Genomic DNA, 27,950 nt, shown 5'->3' on the forward strand with positions numbered 1-27,950 from the left:
AAAGCAGCTTATTTTACTGCCATACAGCATAATAATTAATAGTAATGATAGGCAAATACAGTGTACACTGAAATGTCAATACCTGCTGTAAGTATAAGACAATGTGCTAAGTGTTTTATATGCATTATTTCATGTAATACTCAAAACAATACTATGAGACAGGTATTGTTTTTATACAAAAAGAAAACAGAAAGGTTAAATATTTCAATCAAGGTCTCTTGGTTAGTAAATGATAGAATCAAAAACTGAATCCAGACTACACTAATAAAAATGCACACTGTTGTAAATTATCTTTCTTTCATTCCATAAAGTGATGATCACAGTACACTATAATCCAAGTAAGCACTAGCTCCTCTGGAAGCATCTATGCTAGGCTAGAGAAGTTAAAGGGAGGTTGTGCCCGAGATGAATCTTGAAAGCTGAGAAGGAGCTAGGACAGAAAGGAGAAGAATGGTACACTAAGGCAAAGGCAACAGTCTGTGCAGCAGAATAAAAGGACGAGAGAGCATGGTATATTTAAAAAAAACTCTTAAGTAGCTCAGTATGGCTAAGGACAGGGAAAAAGTGCGAAAGTGGCAAGACATAAGCCAGTGAGTTAGAAGGTACAGCTTATAAAGGCCTGAAAAACTTCTGCTGGGAGATGAGTTTGGGAAAACTCAGAAGGATGCTAGAGTATTTAAATAGATCATGAGGGTCCAGAGTAAGGCTAGAGGTCCAGAGTAAGGCTGGTCAGGTCAGTCTGTGGTGCAGTGGATAGAGCATCGCACTGGGATGTGGAGGACCCAGGTTCGAGACCCCGAGGTCGCCAGCTTGAGTGCGGGATTATCTGGTTTGAGCAAAGCACACCAGCTTGAGCCCAAGGTTGCTGGCTCAAGCAAGGGGTCACTTGGTCTGCTGTAGCCCCCCGGTCAAGGCACATATGAGAAATCAATCAATGAACAACTAAGGAACCACAACGAAGAATTGATGTTTCTCATCTCCCTCCCTTCCTGTCTGCCTGTCCCTATCTGTCCCTCTCTCTGACTCTCTCTCTGCCTCTGTCACAAAAAAGAAAAAAGAAAAAAATCAAGATGGGAGAATTAACAGGATTTATAATTGATTTAATAAAAGGAATAGGGAAGAATAAAAGATACACTCCCAGTTTCTAGACACTGGTGACTGGTGAATGATAGGCCAGTAACTAAACAGTAAGGACCAGAATAGCTACTTTGAAATTTTTTTCTCTGTTGTGCCAAAAGCTGCCTCTGTGAATTGTCCCTGCAGGACTCACTCTGTACTCTGAGAAGAAAATATGAGAATTTCTATTTTTATTTTATTTTAATCTAAAAAATAAGAAATTATGTAGACTCATAACAGTATTTCTATATAATTCATAAATAATTATAAATACATACACTAGAAGCATGTATTTATATATCTTTTTCAAAACAGTAAGGGCATTACTAATAAGGCAACACCATACAATAGTTATTATTTATGCCTCATGCCTGTTATTTAGCTGGTACAGTACTATTATTTACATACTTCCATATTACCTTACAGTTACAGCTTTGGTACCTAACAATATGATTTACATGATGGAAACACTGAATCTCTCTGATGTTAGTTCTTCATGATGTCACTGTAAATGAATTGCCTAATATTTTCAAATTACTAAATGGCAGGGCTGGAATTTGTTTCTTATTCTGTCTGACAGCTTTTAAATATTTGAAGACAGCTGTTATTCTGAAGACAGTTACTTTTACTGAGATCAATGTTCCAAATTCCTTTAAGTGTCCTTTGAAATTTTTAGGCTACTCTAGTCACCTTTGCATGAATGACTTTCACTGTGATCAAGTCTATTTTAAAATGTATTACCCATTCTAAACACACTATTCAATATATAAACTTACTAGCAAAACTCCATAAGGAAAAGGGAGAAAAATGGAATAAAATCACATTAACAATTTATGTATATATTCAATATCATTTATACATATTACATTCACCTTTGACACCTATGCCAGCCTACTTTTCCAAAGGGACCTTTTCATTTCTCCACTTTTAAAACCCCCGAGTGGCTCTCCATCTTACCCACAGCCTATGTGCTCTGGTGTCCTGTTCCTTCTGTTTCTCCCCTTGCTTGCTGTATTCCAACACAAGACCATCTTACCATTCCTTGGGTGTTTCAAGCATGCTCCTGCCTCCGGGTCTCTGTACTTTCTTCCTTCCTTTCCCTAGAATGCTCTCCCTTCCAGATACATGATGGCTCACTCCTTCATTTCCTTCAGGTGATATGTCATCTTCTGAGTGAGACTTACTCTGACTAACGTATGGAAAAACAGCAACTCTAACTTCCCAATATTTTCAATGCCCCTTTCCTTGCTTTTCTTCATAGCACTTACTGCATCTAACACTTATTTTATTGACTGATGGATGGATGTCTTTCCCTGGAAAGTAAACTCCATGAGGATGGGAGTTTTCTATGTTTTGTGTACTGCTATATAGTACTGACTGGCAAATAGGAAGCACTCAATAAATATTTATTAAATAAATAAATAAAATGAGGGGGAAATGTAATCTAATTAGGAACATGGTATGATATAATGAATAGAAAATTCTAAACTGAAATTTGCGAAGTCTGAGTTTCTAGCCTAGGGTATATAATAGAGAAGCATTTCATAAAGAAAATGAGGGATTATAAACGATTTTGATCATATAGTAAAATTACTACTTAATAATGAAATTGGTATCTAGAGTATGTAAAAGACAATTAGCTAGAAAGGGTGATTAAAAAAGGAACATAGGCCTTAGCTGGTTGGCTCAGCAACAGAGCATCCAACCAGTGTGTGGAAGTCCCGGGTTCAATTCCTGGTCAGGGTACAGAGAAGAAATGACCATCTGCTTCTCCACCCCTCCCCCCCCTCTCTCTTTCCTCTCCTCTTGCAGCCATGGCTCAAGTGGTTTGAACAAATTGGTCCTGGGTGCTGAGGATGGCTCCATGGCCTCGCCTCAGGCACTGAAATGACTCGGTTGCTGAACAACAGAGTAGTGGCTACAGAGGAGCAGAGCATCGCCCCACTGGGGGCTTGTTGGGTGGATCCCAGTCGGGGCACATGTGGGAATCTGTCTCTGCTTCCTCGCCTCTCAATAATAATACTTAAAAAAAAGGAACACGACTAATATTAATACCTACTTTAAGGTTTTAAATAGATGCTTTAACAACCCAAGTGCTCATCAATAAAGGAGTGGATAGGCTCTGGCCAGTTGGCTCAGTGGTAGTGGCAGAGCATCAGCCCAGCGTGTGGAAGCCCCAGGTTTGATTCCCAGCCAGGGCACACAGGAGAAGTGCCCATCTGCTTCTCCACCCTTCCCCCTCTCCTTTCTCTCTGTCTCTCTCTTCCCCTCCTGCAGCCAAGCTCCATTAGAGCAAATTTGGCCCAGGCACTGAGAATGGCTCCATGGCCTCCACCTCAGTGCTAGAATGGCTCAGGTTGCAATGGAGCAACACCCCAGATAGGCAGAGCATTGCCCACTAGTGGGCTTGCTGGGTGCATCCTGGTCGCATGTGGCAGTCTGTCTCTCTGCCTCCCCACTTCTCACTTAAGGAAAAAAAAAAAAAAAGGAGTGGATAAAAATGCTGTGGTACATATGTACAATAGAATATACTCAGCCATAAAAAAAAAGAATGAAATCTTACTATGTGTCACAGCAAGGATGGCCCTACAGAGTATTATGTTAAATGAAATAAGTCAGCCAGAGAAAGGCAAATATCATATAATTTCATCTAAAGAACAAAATAAATGAACAAATAAAATAGAAACAGACTCATAGATGCAGAGAACATGCTGAAGATTTCCATAGAAGGGTGTTGTGGGACTGTGTGAAAAAGGTGACTTGATTAAGAAGAATTAGTAGTTATAAAATAGTCATGGGGATAAAAAGTACAGCATAGTGAATAGTCAATAATATTGTAATAATTATGTATAGTGCCAGTTGGGTACTTGAAATATCTGGGGAATCACTTTGCAAAGCATAAGATTGTCTAGCTACTATGCTGTACATATGAAACTGATACAAAATAATATTGTATTAAATACTTTAATTGAAAATAAATACTCTAAGAGGTCTGAGTATAATTAGCATTATGTTGAGAGTGAAATCTAGAGTCAAATTCTGTTGTTTCCTACCTGTGTAAACTCAGGAAAATTACATAATCATTTTATGTCTCATTTCCTCATGTGTAGAATAGGTATTTTAACAAGAACTACCTTCATAGTGTTGATGTGATGACTAAATAAGACCATCTATGCTCCAGCACATATATTAAATGTTAATTTTTATTAGCAGAGTATCTGGCACATAACTCAATAAATATTAGCTACTACCTCAGCTGCAGTGGCACAGTAGATAAAGCATCAACCTGTAGCCCTGAGGTCACTGGTTCAAAACCCTGGGCTTGCCCGGTGAAGGCACATACAAGAAGCAACTGTGAGTTGTTGCTTCCTGCCCCACCTTTCTTTCTCTCTCCCTCTTCTAATATCAATAAAATCTTTAAAAATATATATTAGCTATTATTTTTATCACCAAATTATAAAGTTTTGTTAGCTTACTCTGAAAGTTACTAAACAACAGGTACACCTGGTAAGGACCATAACATAAATTTTTAGAAAGTATTGTACTAGAAATCAATTACCATGTAAGACTCCAGCACCTTTAAAACATTTATTTCACCTGACCAGGCAGTGGTACAGTGGATAGAGCATCAGACTAGGATGCAGAGGATCCAGGTTTGAAACTCTGAGGTTGCAGGCTTGAGCACAGGCTCATCAGCATGGTTTCACCAGCTTGAGCGTGGGCTCAGAGACATGATCCCATGTTTGCTAGCTTGAACCCAAAGGTTATAGACTTGAAGCCCAAGGTCACTGGCTTGAGCCAAGGACACTGGCTTGAGCAAGGGGTCACTTGTTCTGCTGTAACCCCCCCTCCCCCGCATCAAGGCACATATGAGAAAGCAATCAATGAACAACTAAGGTGCCTTAATGAAGAATTGATGCTTCTCATCTCTCTCCATTCCTGTCTGTCTGTCCCTATCTGTCCCTCTCTCTGCTTTTCTCTCGGTCTCTGTCAAAAACAAAAACAAAACGAAACATATTTATTTCAAGATTAAAGTACTATATGTTCTGTATACTATAATGCTAATTTTGGATTTTGTTTACAAGTCACATACAGAATAAAATTTTACATTTTACTTTATAAACTTATATCAGTTATTCCCAATCTTTTATTATTTCCCAACAAAACTGAGAGCTATGGCACACTCCTCTTATGCACACTAGCTCAGCAAAGCAATGATTCTCCATTAAGTAGGGAGAAGGTGATGGGGTGAGGTGGAGTAGGTTATCTTGAGTTGCAAATTACTTGTTCCAACATTTGAAAAATGTTAGAAAAAGGAAGTTGTGATTCAGAGTTAAGAAACAGAGTTAAGCAAGAAACAAAGTTAAATTTACAGAAAAAAACCAAGTGCATGACATGAATTTAATTTAAATTCAAAAGGTGGAGGTATTTAAAATCTCTTACTAGTGTGTTTTCTCCATTGGAACTATTCCAGAGCCTCATTCGATTATCTGTACCAACAGTGAGGAGGTGAAGCCCATCACTTGTAAAACATAAGCCATTAACTTTCCCATTATGAGCAGTGTTTGCTGCAATGAAAAATACAATTCAGTTTATCTGTTCTTGTATTCATCACATACTTAAAGGTTGATGATCTACTTATTTAAATATATTGAAAGACAACTCTCTGAATTACTTAAAAGATATAAGTTGATTATATTTAAAATTATTCATCCTTTGAATTATTTGAATATAAGATATATAATTTAGAACCATAAAAATAGAAAACTGAAAAACCAAAGAAAAATAATCCTGCCAAATATATTTGTCTTCAAAGAGTAAGCTTTGCTTTATAATTTAATTGAATGCACAGTTTTAACACTAAAATTTTAAATTAAAGACCTTTCAAACTTCTATATACTATTTCCATTTAATCATTCAATGAAGTATTAAAAATTAATACTACTATTAATACTAGTCTTTCTATTAAAATTTTAACGGGAAGACAATGTTGCTAGTCTCAGTCAAAATTTATATTACTTTCAAAATAAACAAGTTTGAGAAAGAATAATTCTCAGTAACCTGATTAAGTAAAAAAGATTATTAAAATTATCACAGATTTTACATAGTTCATCCTAATATATTTCTAGTCCAGAATTACTTCTGAATTAGAATTTTAATCCAAACAAAAGTTAACTACTATAGTAAAAATGCAGTTGAGGTACTTTATCACATGGATTGCAGCTGACACATTTAACACAAGCTGAAAATTTTATTCTGACACAATAGCCACTAAATGTTACTGTTTCTTTAATTTATTAAAACTTTCTAAGTGGTACTGAATTTGTCTTAGTTGCAGTCATTGGAGGGGGAAAAAAGTTAACAAGTTAATCTGGAAACATTTCTACACAAGAAAATTGAGGAGAGATAAAATGGCATACTTATATGTATCTTGAAGAAAGACAATTATAATTATTTAAATGAAGAAATTAATTGTGAATTCCTTTTTATAAAAATCACAAAATTTGCAATTTGTCAATATGTATTCATTATTTGGTTTCATTCAAAATTTTCAATATAAAAATACTATTGTTGTTATATTTCTGTATTAGTGCATTCATACCTGATTCAACAGCTTGTGACTTTTCCCCATTATGTTGATCAAGAGTAATCAAACATCCTGATGCTTTCCGCACATCCCATAATTTTACTCTACTGTCAGCACTGAGAAGAAATAAATGTTACATTGACATATATAACCAGGATAGTGACTGTACTTTTCACCTACCTTTCCGGTGTTATGGCACATAGAGGTCTCAGAATATTTGTACATTTGGGTTGCTGTACTTTTGCCTTTTAGCAATAACCAACAAGAGCATAAAGAAGTAAAAACTAAGAAGAAAAAGTAACCTTTTTTAGATCACAAGGACAGAATTCTTCTCTTTTCATTTTGTTTTAAATGACATGAACATCTTTCTCTCCAAGGACTAGATAGGCTTAGAGCTTGTTGCTTAAGCAAGTTTGTCACTAGATCCATGTTATTATTATTCAAATGTTATCTAGACAGTGCACTAATGTCACTTTGCTTAAGAAGCTATTTGGCATGAATTTGGTGTTTTTGTTTTATATGATAAAAAATAAGAACAAAGTGAATAATAAGAATATATTTTTATTTGGCTTCCTGTACTTAAATCAATCTTTGCCTGATATACAAGAACTAAATTAAATGTTTTTCCTTTAAAAAAATTTTTTTTTTTTAGTGGGAGACAGACAGGAAGGGAGAGAGATGAGAAGCATCAACTCATAGTTGCATCACTTTAGTTGTTCACTGATTGCTTCTCATATGTGCCTTGACCAGGGAGCTTCAGCTGAGCCAGTGAACCCTTGCTCAAGCCAATGACCTCAGGCACAAGCCAGTGACCTTTGGGTTCAAGCCAGTGACCACAGGATTATATCTATGATCCCACACTCAAGCTGGTGAGCCTGTACTTAAGCCAGAAGAGCCCATGCTCAAGCAAGTGACCTGGGAGTTTTGAACCTGGGTCCTCAGTGTCCCAGGTCGATGCTTTATCCAGTGCGCTACCACCAGTCAGGCTAAATTAAGTGTTTTCTAAAAATTAGATATTTATTTTCATTTTATTTCAAGGAAGTGAAAAGAAGAAAGGCAAAACCATGATCACACATTAATTTCATCTTCTAAACTAGTCCTAAAGAAAATATTAATCAGTTCAACTGATGCTTTCATATCCTCTCAAGACCTTGACAATATTCTAATCCTTTGGGTTTATCCAGGCCATTTTAATTAGAAAGACCATTGCATTTTACATTTTATAAACACATTTCTCACTTACAAATTTATATAGAGATATGTTTTATCTCTTTCTATAACCCTGAGTCATTTCACAGATCCCCATCAAACCTAGTCCTAGCCAATTAAAATAGCAAAAAACTAGCATTTTCCATTCTCAGGTTGGTTTTATTTCTTTCCAGCTAGGGAAAATGTGTGCAATGGGATGAGTCTGAGGATTTAAGTCTCTTTTGAAACAGATTAGATTTAGAGATATCTGACTCCTAACATTGATTACTAAGTCCATTCTGGTACTGATTCAAATTCCATTCTGGTACTGATTCAAATTCCTAGGGCACTCTGAGAACTGTGTGATTTGAGGAAAACCCAGCTAGGCAAAAACAATGTAAGTTCACCCTAGCACAGAGCCTCAATCAGCACCTAACTCCTTGCCCTCACAACTCTTTAACCAGCCTCTTAAGCCTACCTTCTACCCCTCATTCTACTTCAGAAATTGTAAATTTCAATATCACATTCTGCAAACTAGTAACAAATAGTCTTTGGGGACTAAACTGTGACACAGAGGAATGGCTAGCAGTTTTACAAAAAATTTAGACATTTAAAAAAAAATCTGAATAGCTTTTGTAACAATTCTTCTGCAAAAAGTTTTATAAAAATATCAAAATCTTTGACTACTACTTCTGATATCTTCAGTTTTTAAACTTCTATCTTATTAGGTCCTTTTATTAATATTAATTTTAATTTTTTATTGATTGGTTTTAGAGAGACAGAGAGAGGAGGGGGGCAGGAGAAAGAAGCATTCATTTATTGTTCCAATTAGCTGTGCATTAATTGGTCGCTCCCTGTATGTGCCCCAACAGGGGATCAAACCTGTAACCTTGGTGTTTCTGGATGACATTCTAATCAACTGAGCAAACGGCCATGTCCTTGATCCCCTCCTATAAGCCTTTACTGTGATTTTATTTCCTTTCTTATACCCAAGACATTAACAATTTTCACATAATTGTTTATCTGTGTCACTTAGTGTTTTGATTTCTGTGGCTTAGCACAGTTGTGGTCTATACCTTCAAGTAAGCACACAACATTGTCCAGCATTCCTATGTGCCCCAACCAGATCTCTCACCCAATCGTTAAAACTGTTAATCCAAGGTCCTGGCCAGCTGGCTCAGTGATAGAGCATTGACCCGGCATGTGGAAGTCGTAGGTGCTGAGGATGGCTCCAAGGAGCCTCCACCTCAGGCGCTATAAATAGCTTAGTTGCGAGCATGAGCCCAGGATGGACAGAGCATGGGCCCCAGACAGGGGTTGCCAGGTAGATCCCAGTCGGAGCACATGTGGGAGTCTATCTTCCCTTCTCTTACTTAAATTAAAAAAAAACAAAACAACAACAACAAAAACCCCTGCTAATTCAAATCCCCTAAAACTGCATCTCGATTCCAGCATTTTCAATAGATAACATGAAGTTCTACTCTACTACAAAACAAGAGAGGCCACTAGGTTTGTATTTCTTGAGCTTTCTGCAAGGTCAAAAATTTAACTCATGTCTACCTTTTCTTCCTTCCATTTACTCTCACAATGTCCTTCATGTGTCAAATCAAGTGTCCTCTTTCTATCTGGACCTTTGATATTGCTCTCTTCCTCTGTTTAGGGTTTTGATGTAACAACTATTCCCTCCATTTCTTATCTTCATGAATTCCTCTCCACTGGTACTTTCTTCTCCAGCATTTAAGTATGCAAGACTCTTCCCTTCAACAAAACCCCCCAAGCTCTTTGGTCCTCTCCGAGTTAAGTGTTTCTGCTCTCTTTCCCCATATTACATACACGTATCAGAGATATAACTCTGTTAGAGCATTTTTCAGGATATTCTGTAATTGCTGATTTTTCTGACTACCCTTCATTAGATTCTTAGCTTCTTGAAAGGAATATGCCTTGGTTAACTCTATGTTCCTAGCACAATGCCTGGCACATGGTATGCAGTCATTAAATACCAGTAAGTTGAATCAATGAATGGATGGATATGTTGAATCAGATTCAAAATAATTCTGGATTAAAGAAAATAAATATAAATGCTATTTTTAAATTAACGTATATACTTTTATATGCAAAAATAACAAACATAGTTGTTTTCCTGGCAGTGTTTGATTTGTATTGCCACATCTATGTAGATTTTCTCTATTTTAAAAGGTGAGCACTTTCAAAATGGATAGTCAGGATTAGAATTTTGACGCAAAAGAAGATTTCTTTTGGTGATAAGAATTAAAATTTGTAGCTCAACTATTTTATTTTTAAGAACATAATTAATAATTAAATATGCATCTTACATAAATACAGTCTTTTAAAATGTTACTTTATTAATTATTAACTTCAAAACCAAATAATTTGCAATTTACCTTGCAGTTGCCAAGATGTATTCATAACGTGGTGACCAGGAAACTGCCAATATTTCTTGTCTGTGACCTGCAAATACAACTGTATGAAAAGTGTTGCAAAATATTTGAAAAATCAAAAGATACAATGCAATTAATTCTTTTTTTGATTCTGAAGAAAGTGATGACTAAGTATTAAAGATATAATTATATTTTTACTTTTCTAATAATATGTTCAGATATTAATGTGAAGTTTATGGGGTATTTCTCATACACAGTATTTTACTATAAAAGACCTCGTTTTGTTTTGGAAAGAACAGGCAGAGAAAGTGAGTTGTTTTTTTTTAAATATATATAGCTGTTGGCCTAATAATTCAATCCATCAGTAAGTGATACAGCCCAAGCTCACTTATCTCTACAGCAAAAACCACTGCAACAAACCATAAAAGATAAACATTCTAAACAATAAAAATGTTTTCTAACTTTTCAGAACATTAGAAAACAGAAAAAAGTATTTTAATTCATGATTATAAAAGAATTGTATAGGAATTCTTTTCTTGAAAGCACAGGTGATAAGTTCATAGGAATTAATTCAGCATTTTAATTCACTTTTACTTAACTGAACCATTCAAATCAGTTATTTTACTCTACCTAGCTTATATTAAATAGAAATTCATGATAATATAAAACAAATATTATCTAATTCACCAGGTTTTCCTTATATATTTATTATGTGGTTCTCAGAGATGAATATAGATGTATATTTCTGAATTACACCCCATCTTCTCATTGTTTAGAATTAGATGATTAACTACTGATAAAAAGTAGCATAAATAATTTAAATCAATATACCTTTATGAATATTTCAATATCTTTTTCTTAAATAATTTTACTGAGAAAAAAAAGCACAAAAATATTAAGAACATTTACACAGCCAGAACAATATTAGGCTATGTTCATGAGACAAATGTGCTCATGTGAGTTTCATAAGTAGTTTATTTTTCACATGTAGAAATAACACAAAGTTTTGAGTGAGACCTTCCATAACCTTTGAGCTCCCCCTATGGCCATTGTTCATATAGAAGTCTCCTCAATAGTTCAGTTTTATAAGAATAATGCACAGAAGGATCTTTATTTCCCTGTTGACTTTTAACAACTAGCACCAAATACAACAGTCATGTCACTTACAAAGAATACATTGTTAGTAATGTTTCTTTTTATTGAATGGTTTACTCAAAGTAGTTGTTGTTACAAATAAAAAATACCCTGTAGAATGTGGCAACAGGATCCAGACTTTAAGTCACAAAGTTGTACTTTGGGCCCTCTAGTACCAACTGTAAAACAAAAATGGTTTAAGGTAATTTTATTAGGACACATCATCAAAAGGAAATAAGGAACTACCATTATGAATTATGAGATTTTCACTGTATCCATGAAATATGAAAATGTATACTAAAAATATACTTCAAAAGCTTTTAATGTTTATAATTAGAAAACTTATTTTAACAGTAGTTATATTTTAGTACTAAGACAACTCTACTATTGCATTACTTTTTAACATTTAATTTAGAAATAATTATATGTATTCACAAGAAGTTGCAAAGATAGTACAGAGAGGCCCTGGTGTACCTTTCAATCAGGTTCCTCCAAAGGTTTTTTTAGGTAACTATATACAATATCAAAGCCAGGAAATTTGTATTGGTACGGTGTGGTATATAATTCTATGCTATTTTATCACTTCAAATTATTTTATTTTAATAGCTTAGTTTTTCCGTTATAATGAAATACTTCCAATCACTAGTAATAGATTTACAGAAATTCTGTACATGGACTAAGTGGACCTCAAAGACAATTTAATGCCCAGCTCTTCTCTACAGATGAAGTAGCTGACTTACATCCAGTGGTAAGGAGATTCATGCCATGCCAGAGAATATTGAAATCACAGGGACTCAATGGATGCTTAAATTGAATCATATAGCTTTAGAGATAAGGAAATAATTTCCTTGTTTTATTATGTCAAATTGAAACAGTTATCAAATTTTGTTCACGTAAAATCTTTGAAACTTTGGTGGTTTGAAAGTAATTTTTTGGGAACAGAATTGTAACATCCTTTTTTTTTTGTTACAGAGACAGAGAGAGGGACAGACAGACAGGAAGGGAAAGAGATGAGAAGCATCAACTTGAAGTTGCAGCACTTCAGTTGTTGTTCATTGATTGATTTCTCATATGTGCTTTGACTGGGGGCTACAGCAGACCGAGTAACCCCTTGCTCAAGCCAGCAACCTTGGGCTCAGCTGGTGAGCCTTGCTCAAACCAGATGAGCCCATGCTCAAAACAGTGACCTCAGAGTTTCGAATCTGGGTCCTCTGTGTCTAAGTCCGATGCTCTATCCACTGTGCTACCACCTGGTCAGGCCAGAATTGTACCTTCTTTTTTTTTTTTTAATTATTTTTATTTATTCATTTTAGCGGAGACAGAGAGAGAGAGAAAAGGGAGGAGGAGCAGGAATCATCAACTCCCATATGTGCCTTGACCTGGCAAGCCCAGGGTTTTGAACCAGTGACCTCAGCATTCCAGGTGGACGCTTGATCCACTGCGCCACCACAGGTCAGGTCCAGAATTGTACCTTCTTAATTAATCTTTGAATCCTACCAATTAGCACAGTGCATGACTTGCACAATGTCTGTTAAACTGAATATAAATAGTAGTCTTTTTGTTTTGGGGTTTTTTTTTTTAAAGAATTGTAATCTTCATCTGGGTTAAAATGTCTATATCAAAACTAATGATATAAAAGGGAGGAAGTTTAAAAAATGTTACAGAACAAAAGAATACTTGTACAAACCTGCTACCAAACAGTGCTTGGTGGCTACTGGAGACATATGATGACTATAAACTGTTTCTTCAAAATAAAACACATCTGCAGTCTGATAATCAAAAGACATTTTAAAAGTGTAAGTTCTACTTACAGACGTAAAAGCAACAAGTTTCCTATTTACTTATTTTCATATTGTTAGCAATTTTTAAATTGACTGTTAGCAACTTATTTCACGTACACATAGAAATATTAATACCCTCAAAAACTTGATAATCTTAAATCCTACATTGTTTATAACACTTTTCTCCCTTTTATAAGAAAGATATTTTTTCTCTAATAAATCTCAGAGATTGAGATTAAAGGTAAACCCTGGCTTGTCATCTTCCTCTCTGCTCAATTTTGGAGACTTCAGTATCTACATATATACATATACTGCTCACAAAATTAGGGGATATTTTATAGCTTCATACCTAGGACACTAATTACCTAGAATTACTCCTCCTTTAAAATCATACATATCAGTTATATATGATACAATCATCTGTCATTTTCAGATTTCTCCCCCCATCTACTTCCAGGACACCCAAAAAACCCCCAGAACTCCTATTAGTTCTTCCTGTTTTCACTTTCCCTTCTTGAGCTTGGATTCCAAGATCAAATACTTCAATTGCCAACACCTTCAATTCTTTTGCCATTACCCTCACACTACTCAAGACCTCACACCAGATGACCCCAAATGTCAGCTTCTGTGCACCTATATGCAAATTGATCTATACCAGAGGCCAGCAAACCTTTTCCATAAACAGTCAAAGGGTCAGGCTGTCAACATTTTAGGCTTTAAGAACCAACTACTCGTTTCTGACATTAGTGCACCAAAGTGGGGATAGACAACAAAGAAGCATGCCCGTGTTCCAGTCCCACCTCTGTTTACCAAAAGAGGCCAGGAGCCAGACTTGGCCTATGTCTTACAGTTAGCTGACCTCTGCCTTACCCCAGCAAAGAGGTTTTATAGTAGGGCAGACTGGTATCACTATAAAAGATCATTAATCTCAACAGGCTTTGAGTGTGGACTACTAGTCCTACAACATTTCACTAGTATTCTCTGCTATATTTGCAGCTATTTCAAACTTTCTGCACTCTCCACAACATCTCCACTTGGTCACAACAGGTTGATCTGATCTTTTATTCCAAAGAGAAAATAGAAGCCAATCAATGAGAATTTCTCTAATGTCTATATCAACAAACTTACAAACACATTTGCTTGCACTTATCGTTTTTGCTTCTCTATGGAAGGAAATCGTGGAAAATGATCCTTCCTCATATTTAAAGGAAATGTGCTCTGATACCTGTTAGCACTGTCAGAAACCTCACCCTATACATTAGCTCCTCGACCTCCAAGGTGTCTATAACTGCTCCCTCCCTACTGGCTCATTTCAATCAGCACTAAAATATGTTCAAGTCTCTTTCATCTTAATAGTACTTCCTCCCAAAGACAAAAAAAAAAAAAAAAAAAAAAAAGCAAAAACCCTTTCAGCTAAATTCCTCCTATATGTTACAGAAATAGAAAAGATCCTAAAATTTGCATGGAACTGTAAAAGACACTGAATAGCCAGAGCAATCTTGAGAAAGAATAACAAAGCTGATGGCATCACACTTCCTGATTTCAAACTATATTACAAAGCTGTAGTAATCCAAAAAGTATGGCATTGGCATAAAAGCAGACACACAGAGCCCAGAAATAAACCCATGCACATATGGTCATATATTTACAACAAAGGAGCCAAGGATACAAAATGAGGAAAGGTAAGTCTCTTTAAAAATGGTTTTGGAAAAATTAGCCACATGCAAAAAAAAAAAAGGTAAAAGAAACTGAACCACTATGTTATGCTGTAAACATAAATCAACTCGAAATGGATTAAAGACTTTATGTAAGACCTGAAACCATAAAAATCTTAGATGAAAACAGGGTTAAGCACCTTGACGACTGCTTGAATTTGATACCAAAGCAAGCAAAAATAAACAAGTGGGAGCACATCAAACTAAAAAGCTTCTGCACAACAAAAGAAAACATCAATAAAATGAGTAAGAGGTAATATTTGCAAATCATGTATCTACTGAGGGGTTAATATCTAAAATACATAAAGAAGTCATACAACCATAGCAAAAGACAACAAATCAAAACAAAGAATCTGATTAAGAAATGGGCAGAGGAACTGAATATTTTTCCAAAGAAGATACACAGATGGCAACAGGTACATGAAAAGGTGTTCAACATCCCTAAGCAACGGAGAAATGCAAATCAAAACCACAATGAGAGGCCCTGGCCGGTTGGCTCAGCGGTAGAGCGTCAGCCTGGCGTGCGGGGGACCCGGGTTCGATTCCCAGCCAGCGCACATAGGAGAAGTGCCCATTTGCTTCTCCACCCCCCCCTCCTTCCTCTCTGTCTCTCTCTTCCCCTCCCGCAGCCAAGGCTCCATTGGAGCAAAGATGGCCCGGGCACTGGGGATGGCTCCTTGGCCTCTGCCCCAGGCGCTAGAGTGGCTCTGGTCTCGGCCCCTGAGGGGCAGAGCATCGCCCCCTGGTGGGCAGAGCGTCTCCCCTGGTGGGCGTGCCGGGTGGATCCCGGTCGGGCACATGCGGGAGTCTGTCTGACTGTCTCTCCGTTTCCAGCTTCAGAAAAATACCAAAAAAAACCCCCAAAAAACAACAACAACAAAAAAACCACAATGAGATATCACCTCACACCTTTTAGATAATAATAAACTATTATCATAAAAACAAGAAGTAACAAATGTTAGCAAGGATGTGAGAAAAAAAAAAAAAAGAACCCTTGCATACTGTTAGTGCAGCTACTATGGAAAAGTTCCTCAAAAAGTTAAAAGTAGAATTACCATATGATCCAGCTATTCCACTTTGGGGTATTCATCCAAAAAAAACAAAAATACTAGTTTGAAAAGATATATGCACCTCATGGTAATTGCAGCTTTATATATATATATGGATATTTATATATATATATGGATATTTTTCAGTCACAAGAAAGGAAATCCTGCCTTTTGTAACAACATGGATAAACCTTGAAGGTGTTATGCTTAGTAAAATAAATCATGGAAAAACAAATACCAGTTTATGTTATATGTGGAATCTAAAAAAGCCAAACTCATAGAAACAGAATAAAGTAGTGGTTATCAGGGGCTAGGAAGTGGGAGAAATGAGGAGATGTTGGTCATAGAGTACAAACTTCTAGTTAGACAAATAAGAGAAGGGGACTTGAGGCAGGGAATACAACACAATCAAGAAATGATCAGAAGGCAAAAGATCAAATTAAGGGCAGCAAATCATTTATGTGAAAAGAAGTTGAAGCTGTGGTTGAGGGAGTAGAGGGTGAGATTATGAAAACCTTTGAAGGTCAGGCTGAATTAGACAATGGGAATCAGAGGGTTTGGTGAAGGACAGGATGAAACTGCTTCATGGTAAGATTAATTCTGGGGTAGAGCTTACCATGGAAAATGTGGGGAAATTTCAGGGAAACTAGTTAGCAGGTTTTTTTGTTGTTGTTTTTTTGTTGTTGGTTTTTTTTTTGTATTTTTCTGAAGCTGGAAACAGGGAGAGACAGTCAGACAGACTCCTGCATGCGCCCGACCGGGATCCACCTGGCACGCCCACCAGGGGCGATGCTCTGCCCACCAGGGGGCGATGCTCTGCCCCTCCGGGGCGTCGCTCTGCCGCGACCAGAGCCACTCTAGCGCCTGGGGCAGCGGCCAAGGAGCCATCCCCAGCGCCCGGGCCATCTTTGCTCCAATGGAGCCTTGGCTGCAGGAGGGGACGAGAGAGACAGAGAGGAAGGGGTGGGGGGAGAAGCAAATGGGCGCTTCTCCTATGTGCCCTGGCCAGGAATCGAACTCGGGTCCCCCGCACGCCAGGCCGACGCTCTACCGCTGAGCCAACCGGCCAGGGCCTAGTTAGCAGTTTTTTAGTAGTGGTCTAGTTACATGGTGATGGTGAAGGAAACAGAGAAGAGAAATACGAGAATTTGAAGAAAGATTGTTAAGATTTGAGGACTACATGGATGTGAAGAGAAATCAATTTGTAACATGTTAAGTTTAAGATGAGGCCCTGGCCAGTTGGCTCAGCTGCAGAGTGTCGGCCTGGTCTGTGGAAGTCCCAGGTTGGATTCCTGGCCAGAGCAGACAGAAGCACCCACCTGCTTCTCCACCCTTCCCCCTCTCCTTTCTCGCTGTCTGTCTCTTCCCCTCTTGTAGCCAAGGTTCCACTGGAGCAAAGTTGGCCTGGGGGGTGAGGATGGCTCCATGGCCTCGGCCTCAGGCGCTAGAATGGCTTGGATTGTAGTGGAGCAATGCTCCAGAGGAGCTGATCATCGCCCCCTGGTGGGCATGCCGGGTGGGTCCCGGTCAGGTGCAAGCCAGTGTCTGTCTGTCTGCCTCCCTCCCCCTGCTTCTCACTTCAGAAAAAAAAAAAAAAAAAAAAAAAAAAAAAAAAGGACACTACATTCAAGTAAGAGAGATCTGTATACAGAGACATATAGGAGTAGAGCTCAGAGAAAACATTAACACTAGATATATAAATCCAACCAGGTATCATGAAAAGTATTATCTACTGTTGATCTTTATTAAACTATAATATTAATAACTTCCTTTTCCTTTAAGTTTTTAGGTCAATAGAAGATAAATCCAATTTTCTTCCTTAGACCACAAGACCACAGTAGTTTTAAATAATAAAGATAATGGCTAATGGTTTTTGAGCACTTATTATATGCTAGGCATTGATCTACTTTCTTTATATATATTGACCTATTTAATTTTAACAATCATTCTATAGGGTACAATCATTACCCACATTTACAGATGAGGAAGCCAAAACACAGAGAGGTTCAGATACTTGCCCAATGTTATACAGCAGGTCGGCAGCAAACTCAAGATAAGACCTCAAGTAATCTAACTCTCTTTAACCACTATACTGCTTTCACATCTAGTATATGATGTCTTAGCAAATAATCACACTAAAATGGTTTAGGATTAAATTATCCTTCTTCCTACAGAGCCATTTGGAAAGGTTTTAATATACTTACTTGTAATGTATTTGTATCCCATACTTTCAGAGTTTTATCAAACGAGCTTGATGTGAACATGCCAGTGTCATGAGGATACCACTGTACAGTCTCCACACTGTATTTGTGAACATCAGGATGATATCTACAAAACAGTGACCAAAATTTAGAGACAACTGACTTATATGAGTTTAAAAATGATACTATAGTAACAAATAGCAGTCTCAGAAAAGATGATATAAATCAGTGGTCCCCAACCCCTGGGCCGTGGACTGGTACCGGTCCGTGGGCCATTTGGTACCAGTCCGCAGAGAAAGAATAAATAACTTACATTATTTCCGTTTTATTTATATTTAAGTCTGAACAATGTTTTCTGGTCTTTTTAAAAAATGACCAGATTCCCTCTGTTACATCCATCTAAGACTCACTCTTGACACCTGTCTCGTAAGTTCGACAATTATATTTAAAAATACCAGTTTTAACGCCGGTTGTATAATTTTATTTTGTGCATTTATCTGTCCCACCTTAAAGGCTGGTCCGTGAAAATATTTTCTGACATTAAACCGGTCCGTGGCCCAAAAAAGGTTGGGGACCACTGATATAAATTGTTATCATATGTCTATGTCCTAGCTGTCCAGGGAAAGAAAATGTCCAGGCACCTCTAGTTTCAGGCTTCCCAATAAGATGTGGAGACTTGCTTCCTCATAAAGCCCTTATAATAAGAGACTTCTGCCTGACCAGGTGGTGGCGCAGTGGATAGAGTGCCAGACTGGGATGCGGAGAACCCAGGTTTGAAACCCTGAGGTCATCTGCCTTGAGCATGGGCTGGGTTGAGTGCAGGGTCTCTGGCTTGAGCATGGGATCACAGACATATAAGCCCAAGGTCGCTGGTGCAAGGGGTCACTTGCTCTGCTGTAGCCCCCAGGTCAAGGCACATATGAGAAATCAATCAAGGATAAACTAAGGAGCCGCAACAAAGAATTTATGCTTCTCATCTCTCTCCCTTCCTGTGCCCCCCCCCCATCTAAAAATAAATAAAATAAGAGACTTCGTATGTACTGTAGCCTGCAGGGATCAGCTAGCTACACAGGGCCTACTCATGAAGGGGGCAGTGATTTTTCCTTAGTGGAAGAAGTACTTACTCTGCTTTTGAATTTGCCCTTATCAATAAATATGTTTTTATCAGCACTGTCAGTCTTAGAATTGTTGAATGTCTCACATATTTCCAGGGTATTTCACATGATATTGCTTCTGATCAAGAAACTTAACTCTTTGACAAAAAAAGACAATTGTGAGGCTCATTGAATTCACCACTCTTATGTTCATCTCCCACAGAAGCATGGGCTGTTGATGACTCAGGTAGGATATCAGCTACAACATACTACCTTGTGAGGGTGATGCGCAGTCCTGAAGGATGCAGTTTATGCTCTGAACCAGTATATGTGTCACATTACTGAATCTTAATTCAAACAAACTGGATGTTAAGAAACACAAGATAATTGAGAAACATTTGAACACCTACTGGATATTTAATATTAAAAATTATTGTATTGTGAGATGACACTGTGGTCATGATTATAAAGTCTTTATCTTTTAGAGATACAAATAATTATGAATAAAATGATACAATTCTGGATTTGCTTTCAAAATAACCTTCAGAGTGGGTGTGTGGAGAAGAGATAAAACAAGATTAGTTATGATTGATAGTTGTTAAGCTTCTCGTTTCTCTCCCCTTGCCTTCCTCTTTCTCCTCTCTCTAAAATCAATAAAATACTTTTTAAAATAAAAATTAAAAAGGAGGGCTATCATGGAAAAAGAAGTGTATATGGACATTAAACAGCTAAGTTGGAGGCAAGTGGACACGTGCCCTTTTCTTGGCTGCTGAGCATGCAAATTCCTTGTTTGGGGATTCAATAAATCAAAATCCCCTTTGATTTGTTCAAAGACAGGACCCTGCCTCTTGTTACAGAAAGCAAGGGACTCCAAACATTCTCTTCCCCTTCCCCTTGGCAGCAAGGACATGATTGTGTGTCCTGGGCTTCATCAATCCTGCCTGGGACTCTAAAACTCCTAGCCAGTAATGCAAAACCCAGGGATAATAAGCAATTATTCACAGCTGTGGAATCGAGAATCTGTGTTGGTGACAGGCAGCAGAAACTAAATTGTTCCTGTGGTGTAACCTTGACTGTGTTCTCTTAGTTTCTCTTGTGTTCGCTCATTTTCTACATTGGATTCTCCCATCTTCCTGCCAGTTGTGTGAGATACTAATTATCTTTACAATTCATTTCTCTCTCTCTCTCTCTCTCTTTACCAATTTTACAATACATTTCTGCTTAAAATAAGCAAAATTAAGTTGTATTTGCTAAGAATCTTGATCTTTACAGAGATTTTTCCAGTTTTAAATAAAACATATCTTTAATAAAATGACCACAAAGAAAAGCTCATTTATAAATATATATATTTTAACTGAGTGAGAGACAGGGAGAGAGACAGGAAGGGAGAGAGATGAGAAGCATCGACTTGTAGTGGCAGCATTTTAGTTGTTCACTGATGGCTTCTCATACATGCCTTGATGGGGTTGGAGGGCTCCAGCTGAGCCAGTGACCCCTTGCTCAAGCCAGAGACTCTGTGCTCAACCCGGTGAGCCTGCATTCAAGCCAGATGAGCCTGCACTCAAGCTGGCAACCTCAGGGTTTTCAACCTGAGACCTCAGCATCCCAGGTCAACACTCTATCCTCTGCACCACCACTGGTCAGGCAAGCTCATTTATATTTTAAATTTAAAGTTTTAAATAGGACAAAATATTATACTATTCTTTTATTACACATGATCTATTATTCTCATTCACATTTAATAAGAATTTTGGTAGGGGAAAGCAATCTTTTTGGTGCTCAAGAACAAATACATGAAGTAAAGCCAAAATACATATCAGGAAACAGTCTATCTAGAGCCAGTGTTTTTAATCATCAGTCCATAGACCAGTCTGCCAGATATTTAATGCTGGTCTGTGGAAAAGTTAACCACCCTTATATGGTATGAAGATTACAGAGCCAATGATCTTAGTCGAATTCATTTATGCTCAGAGTGATTTCTGCCTTAGTGGTCCCTGGTAAAATTCTCCTATTTTCACCAGTCCCCAAGTGTGAAAAGGTTGAAAACTACTGGAAGCCACATTAACTCAATAAGGACTTTTGTTGAAATATTTTTTTAAGCCATACAGTTTATAAAGTATTTTGATGTAAATATAATACTTAAACTCATTTTGTAAAGATGCTCAGGATATGCCCATTTATATTCAGAGTAATACTTCGAACAGACAGAGTTTGAATCCAAGAAGAAAGTCATAGTAAAGCAAAAGACTGACACACTGAGTATTTACTTGATTTTACAAGCCAGAAAACAGATCATAGTCCTTGCTGGATTAACATTATACAGCATGTGGTAGATATGAAAATACCATTTTAAACAATGTTAAAGTAAGATAAAGTAAGATAAAATTAATATTCTTACAACTTAAGAATTTAGATTTTTTTTGTTGTTGTGGGAGTGAAGAGTATAAAATGGTCTAAGCCTCTAAGAAACAAAATTTCAGGTATTTGAGGTGGCACCTTGCTTCATACTAAGTTTTCCTATAACTATATTACTTTCTATTCATACAGTGGCTTTACAGTTTTTTGTTTGTTTTTTTTAAAGAAGGGTGAGTTTTTTTTATTTTATTTTTTTAAAGATTTGATTTATTCATTATAGAGAGGAGGGAGGGAGGGAGGGGGGGAGAGAGAGAGAGAGAGAGAGAGAGAAGGAGGGAGGAGCAGGAAGCATCAACTCCCATATGTGCCTTGACCAGGCAAGCCCAGGGTTTTGTTTTTTTTGTTGTTGTTGTTTTGTATTTTTCTGAAGCTGGAAACGGGGAGAGACAGTCAGACAGACTCCCGCATGCGCCCGACCGGGATCCACTCGGAACGCCCACCAGGGGCGACACTCTGCCCACCAGGGGGCGATGCTCTGCCCCTCCGGGGCCGTCGCTCTACCGCGACCAGAGCCACTCTAGTGCCTGAGGCAGAGGCCAAGGAGCCATCCCCAGCGCCCGGGCCATCTTTGCTCCAATGGAGCCTTGGCTGCAGGAGGAGAAGAGAGAGACAGAGAGGAAGGGGGGGGAGTGGAGAAGCAAATGGGCGCTTCTCCTATGTGCCCTGGCCGGGAATCGAACCCGGGTCCCCCGCACGCCAGGCCGACGCTCTACTGCTGAGCCAACCGGCCAGGGCCAAGCCCAGGGTTTTGAACCGGCAACCTCAGTGTTTCCAGGTTGACGCTTTATCTACTGTGCCAGCACAGGTCAGGCGGCTTTACAGTTTTTAATGTGCTTTTTGAAGACAGTATTTCAGTTAATTCTCACAGAAAACTTGTAAGAATAATCTGAAGCTTAGAGAAATATTTCCCAAATATATATTTCCAAAATGAAACACCAGAGCCAAGAAATGATCCTAAATCTCCTGACAAACATTCCATGGACTTACACGCCTATTCTAATGCATTGGAAACAGCTTTAACGCAGCACTGTTGTTCATATCATATCAATGTTCATCAAATTTTTCCTCTTAAAAGCATTTTCTCAACACCAATGCTCTCTGTAAATTCAAAGGTCTGTGCAACATCAGATCCGATAAAGGTGCCAAGAATTAAGTGACCATTATCAACAAATTACAACAAAGTCAAAACATTTTATTAAAGAAAAACAAGTCTGGAAAGACAATAAAAAGTAGTCAGAAAACCCAGGACAAAAAGAGGTATGTTTTTAAGTTATGTAGCTTTGAGTAAATAGAGAAGAGGGCTGTGTGTGCATGTATGTGTCCATTTGGTGAGGGAGTATCAGTACATTTATTGCTTCTAGACATTAATCTTTTTGTTTTGTTAATATCAACTGAAAATCTAATTTGTGTTTGTAATTAGCTGAAAGACTCATAAATGAATATGACACTAAAGTGGAACTAAAAACTAATAAGTCACTGAGGTGTGCTATGTAGGTCGAGAACAAAAAGCACATAATCAAAAGTTTTTAAATAAAATTCTTTTGAAATAATGCCAAAGTTGTTTTGGAAAGGTCATATTGGAAACATCTAGCTTGATTAGGTGGTGGTGCAGTGGATAGAGCATTGGACTGGGTCGTGGAGGACCCAGGTTCGAAACCCCAAGGTCACTGGCTTGAGCATGGGATCATAAACATGATCCCATGGTCACTAGTTTGATCCCAAAAGGTTGCTGGCCTGAAGCCCAAGATCACTGGGTTAAGCTTAAGGTTGCTGGCTTGAGCAAGGGGTCACTCGTTCTGCTGTAGTCCCCCGGTCAAGGCACATATGAAAAAGCAATCAATGAACAACTAAGGTGCCACAATGAAGAATTGACGCTTCTCATCTCTCTCCCTTCCTGTCTGTCTGTCCCTATCTGTCCCTCTCTCTGTCCCTGTCAAAAAAGAAACATCTACATTGGAATTTCAGTTATTATTTTTATAAAATGTCAAGGGATATCCATGTAAATATATAATGTGAAGGAGCTGTTTCACACATTCACATAACTATTTTCACAGTTTGAATTTGATACAAAAAAACACCCAACTATTTATAAATTTATGAATTATATTTTTAACACGTACCTGTCAACAGAACATACTGCTTTACATGTGTAATAAGGTTGTCTGCTGGAGTTCTCAAGATCATAAAGTACAATCACACCATCTGAACCACCTGATAACATGCTAATATAAAAAAGTTAACATTAATTTATCGTTTTATGCAGTTCATTTATTTGTTTATATATTTCTGAAAATTACTGATCTTTAAACACTCAAATGAATTATGCCCACAAATACCAAGTAAAAATTAATACAGACTTCAATAAATTAATTTTTTAATCTAGAATTTATAGAATGAAGATGGGGAGATTCAATATGTAAGCATTTAAAAATTTACCTTCATGATACCACAAAGGCAGTAGAAACACGATGGCAAAAGACATTTCTTATTAGAAAGCACAACATTACAAACTAATTTTAAATGTCCTAACTATAATTGTGCTAAATAAAAATGGAATCGGACAGACCAGCTAAGATTACTGATGCTAGCTGATCCTGGGCAAGTTGCTTTTTCTTTCAGGCTTTAAACACTTTAGAAAAGGGAGAAAGTTTCATCTCAATCATTAAGCTGATGTAAATACAAAAGTAATATGCAAAGTGCCTTTTATATTGCCTGGTGAAAAAAACAGAAAATCAATAAATGTTAGATTCCTTCCATTATGAATGTTTTTACTCAACTCATTCAACTTTGAGACCTGCAACATGCTAGCCACTCTGTCAATACAACTGTGATCAAGACAGGCATGGTTCCTGTTTCCTAGAGTTTAAAATTTAGTGGGGAAGAGATAGACCTATGAAATCAAACATGTGTATAAGGTATTCCTATTTGCTAATATCATTGCTTACCATCAATCCTCATGGTGTCTCTCTATTCATTCTGGTTCTTTGATTTTATTCTCTGGTAGATTCCTAAGAAAGCGCTAATCAGAGTATACCCTGAATTCTTGTACATTAGTGACAATTTATCCTTCTGTACTTGAAAATCTGACTGGATATAAAATCTTTGATTCACATTTTATTTCCTTGAACATTTTAGATAAGAAATTTCATTTCTTTGAATAAGCCCAAAATAAAAGTCTGCTTACAGTATGATTTTCTTTCCCTTACATGTAATTTGTTTTTATTTACTCTAGAAAAGTTTTCTTAGATTATATTTGAATATTTATTCTGTTCTCTTCCTTTGGGCCTCTTCTCTGGGAACTCCTATTACATGTATGGTGGATCTCCTTTGTCTACCATTGCATATGTACCTATTTTTGAAATCCTTTTCCTTTCTCCATTTCTTCTTTCTTTAAAGTTTTTTCTTTCTACCTTCACCTAAGGCATTATCTCTTGCATTTATTTGCTTGTGTTACCTATATTTTCATCTTCATTTCTGAAACATTTTTATTTCCAATTTTTTCTTGAGTCTGATCATCTCATTTCTGAGTTTTTCTAATTACATGTTATTCTTTCATAAAGATTTTTTGTTGTTTTTTTTTTACAGGGACAGAGAGAGAGTCAGAGAGAGGGATAGATAGGGATAGACAGACAGGAATGGAAGGAGATGAGAAGCATCAATCATCAGTTTTTCGTTGCGACACTTTAGTTGTTCATTGATTGCTTTCTCATATGTGCCTTGACCGCAGGCCTCAGCAGACCGAGTAACTCCTTGCTGGAGCCAGCGACCTTGGGTCCAAGCTGGTGAGCTTTTTGCTCAAGCCAGATGAGCCCGCACTCAAGCTGGTGACCTCGGGGTATTGAACCTGCATCCTATCGCATCCCAGTCTGACACTCTATCCACTGAGCCACCGCCTGGTCAGGCCATAAAGATTTTTTAAATGACTTTTAGCTAGTTTTGAAATATTAGGTTAAAATTCTCATCTACTCTGTTGGTCTATGTTTCTGGCACAACTCTGTGGTCTACAGAGGCATTATTCACATATTCTCTTTGTTTCTGTAATTTTTCTATGTGACTTGACTTGAATCCTATTATTTTGCTAATCTTTTACAAAATTAATTTTCTTAAACTTCAGAAGGGAGATTTGGTTTAGAATATTTACCTATTAAAACTCTAGAGTTGTTCTTTTTTGTAAGATGTTCAAACTATGGCAGCTTACTTGTAGAGATTTCCTAGTTCTGTTCCCTTCAATTTATCAGGTCTATCCAATGCCCCACTGCTTGTAATTGCCTTCCCTGGTATAGATGCTCATACCACACAGATCTTACAGTTATCAGTTTATTCCCACTCATCCTCACTTTGTGGTTTGTGAGGACACTTCATCACTACTACTTATTAATGCACTGATTTTGATCTTGACACCTTTAGTTTCTTTGCTTTTTAAAGTACCTGTCCATGACACAATAAAGAGCCTGTGCCAGAAATGAACACACTTCTTTCTTCACTGAGGAAGTCTTGTTACAAAAAAAAAAAAAAAAAAAAAATCTCAGCTCATGTAATCTATGTGCTTAATGACATAGTAGATGTACATTCTGGTACAAATCTCTTATCTTGTGATCCAGTTACAAAGGGTTCATGAACTAGCAGCATGTTTCAATACACTGATTTACAATGAAATAAATAGTTGTTAATTTTCACCAGGCAGTAAAGGGGGAAACCATTGCAGTGAGAATCTTGACTCTTCTCTATATGTATGCTCTTCAAAAAGACTCCTCAGCCTATATTTCTCACACATATTTCATGCTCAAATAATCTATAATTTCCCACATTTTTTGATGACTCTGGTAGCCTACTGGCTCCATGAATTTCACAGATCAAAGAACTGATCATTATCCCAAATGGCTAGCTAGAGAACCTGTACTATTTTTTCCATCAGGATCCAAGACCAAAAGAAATTCGCTGTTTATATTTGCATTATTTTATAAGCATATGTCCCACAAATGTCCTTGAAAGGGAGGTGTTATGTTAAGCTGGAAAAAGGTCAAGAAAAAGAAAAGAGTTATTGTTGGTCATTTTTTACAGTTAACCATGTGTTAACGAGAGGATTTATTCACTGTTCATGTTGCTCATATACTATCAGGTGAGACCATGACAGAAGATAGAAAGAAAAAAATGGAATTCTATCAAACCTTTCTTGCCTTATTTTAATATTAACAATTATAATAGTAATAATACTTTATTATAAAATTGTGGGGCAAATTTTAAACATGTGATATAATATACTTTTCTTTAGTTATATTTTGTACTTGTTCTAATTAATAGACTACGTGAAGGGTTTTGAAATTTTATTATAAAGGCATGTTGGGGTCAAGATGAGTTTTAAGTTGGGTCATGACATATTCAGATTTGCATTTTTAAAGCACTTCAGCTGCTGTATGGAAAATAAACTTAACAGTATAAAAGTATAGGTGATAATGTTTTGGATTAACAGAAGTATTGGCAACCAGTACGTTAATCATGTTATATATATAATCTCAATGAATCTTTACAACAAACTATTGATATTTGGTATTATTGTCCCCATTGTATAGCTAAGGCAACTGAGAATTAGAAAAGTTAGATAAATTTCTCATTTATCTATAATAGCTGATAAGTGGTAAAACCAGGAGGAACTCAAATACAAGTCTGGGTTGCTTCAAACTTAATGCTCTAAAACAAATTTTTGCTTTTTAATATTTTTTCCCCGTTGTCTCCTTGAGAGTATCAACTATGTTTTAAACAGCATCTATAGTTACACACTCCAGCACTTAAAAGCCTTCTGAGTTAACAATGAATATATTTATATTAAAGTAGTTTGAAAATGTCTATTTGCAACATGTTGTAGGTATAAAGTTCTATATTTATTTGAAATTGGTATAACAGTATAAAATGCTACAATTTAGAATTTTTACTAATATTTATGAACTTTTACATAATTAAACTGGGAAAGCAAGCTTTTACTGCTTCTCACTTAGAAAGAAAAATGTATAAACTTACTATCTCTCTTCAATAGGTTCAATGTCCAGGGTATTAACTCCATTTTCATGGATCCTTTCAACATCTCTGTCTTTGTTTAACTCCAGTCCCAAAACCCTTTAAAAAATATAAAATTAAACAAGGGAAAAAAGATAAAACTAAACAATAAGAAAATAATTTAAACATAAAAAATGTTTTTATCTTACCAAGATTATATATAGTACAAAAATTGCCAGTAATGTTTAAGTTTCTACCAGACATCCAAAGGTTTTTATGG

General features: G+C 36.9%; 1 protein-coding gene across 4 annotated transcripts in view; it reads right to left on the bottom strand.

Moving 5' to 3' along the window:
* The window catches only part of ERCC8 (ERCC excision repair 8, CSA ubiquitin ligase complex subunit), a 49,444-nt gene that overhangs the window by 18,832 nt on the left and 2,662 nt on the right, over positions 1-27,950 (bottom strand). For 2 of the 4 annotated variants that reach the window (XM_066375551.1, XM_066375543.1), the window contains exons 2-9: positions 27,695-27,790; positions 23,800-23,901; positions 18,174-18,297; positions 13,112-13,193; positions 11,535-11,603; positions 10,294-10,360; positions 6,719-6,819; positions 5,560-5,684 (exon numbers count right to left, since the gene is read on the bottom strand). In XM_066375551.1, the coding sequence (XP_066231648.1) occupies positions 5,560-5,684; positions 6,719-6,819; positions 10,294-10,360; positions 11,535-11,603; positions 13,112-13,193; positions 18,174-18,297; positions 23,800-23,901; positions 27,695-27,790 (766 nt within the window). Of the gene's footprint in view, positions 1-5,559; positions 5,685-6,718; positions 6,820-10,293; positions 10,361-11,457; positions 11,604-13,111; positions 13,194-18,173; positions 18,298-23,799; positions 23,902-27,694; positions 27,791-27,950 lie in introns of those variants that run through there. The other 2 variants (XM_066375560.1, XR_010750215.1) reach the window with 2 other exon arrangements.

Source organism: Saccopteryx leptura, chromosome 1 (assembly GCF_036850995.1).
Source record: "Saccopteryx leptura isolate mSacLep1 chromosome 1, mSacLep1_pri_phased_curated, whole genome shotgun sequence".
Classification (NCBI taxonomy): Eukaryota; Metazoa; Chordata; class Mammalia; order Chiroptera; family Emballonuridae; genus Saccopteryx; species Saccopteryx leptura.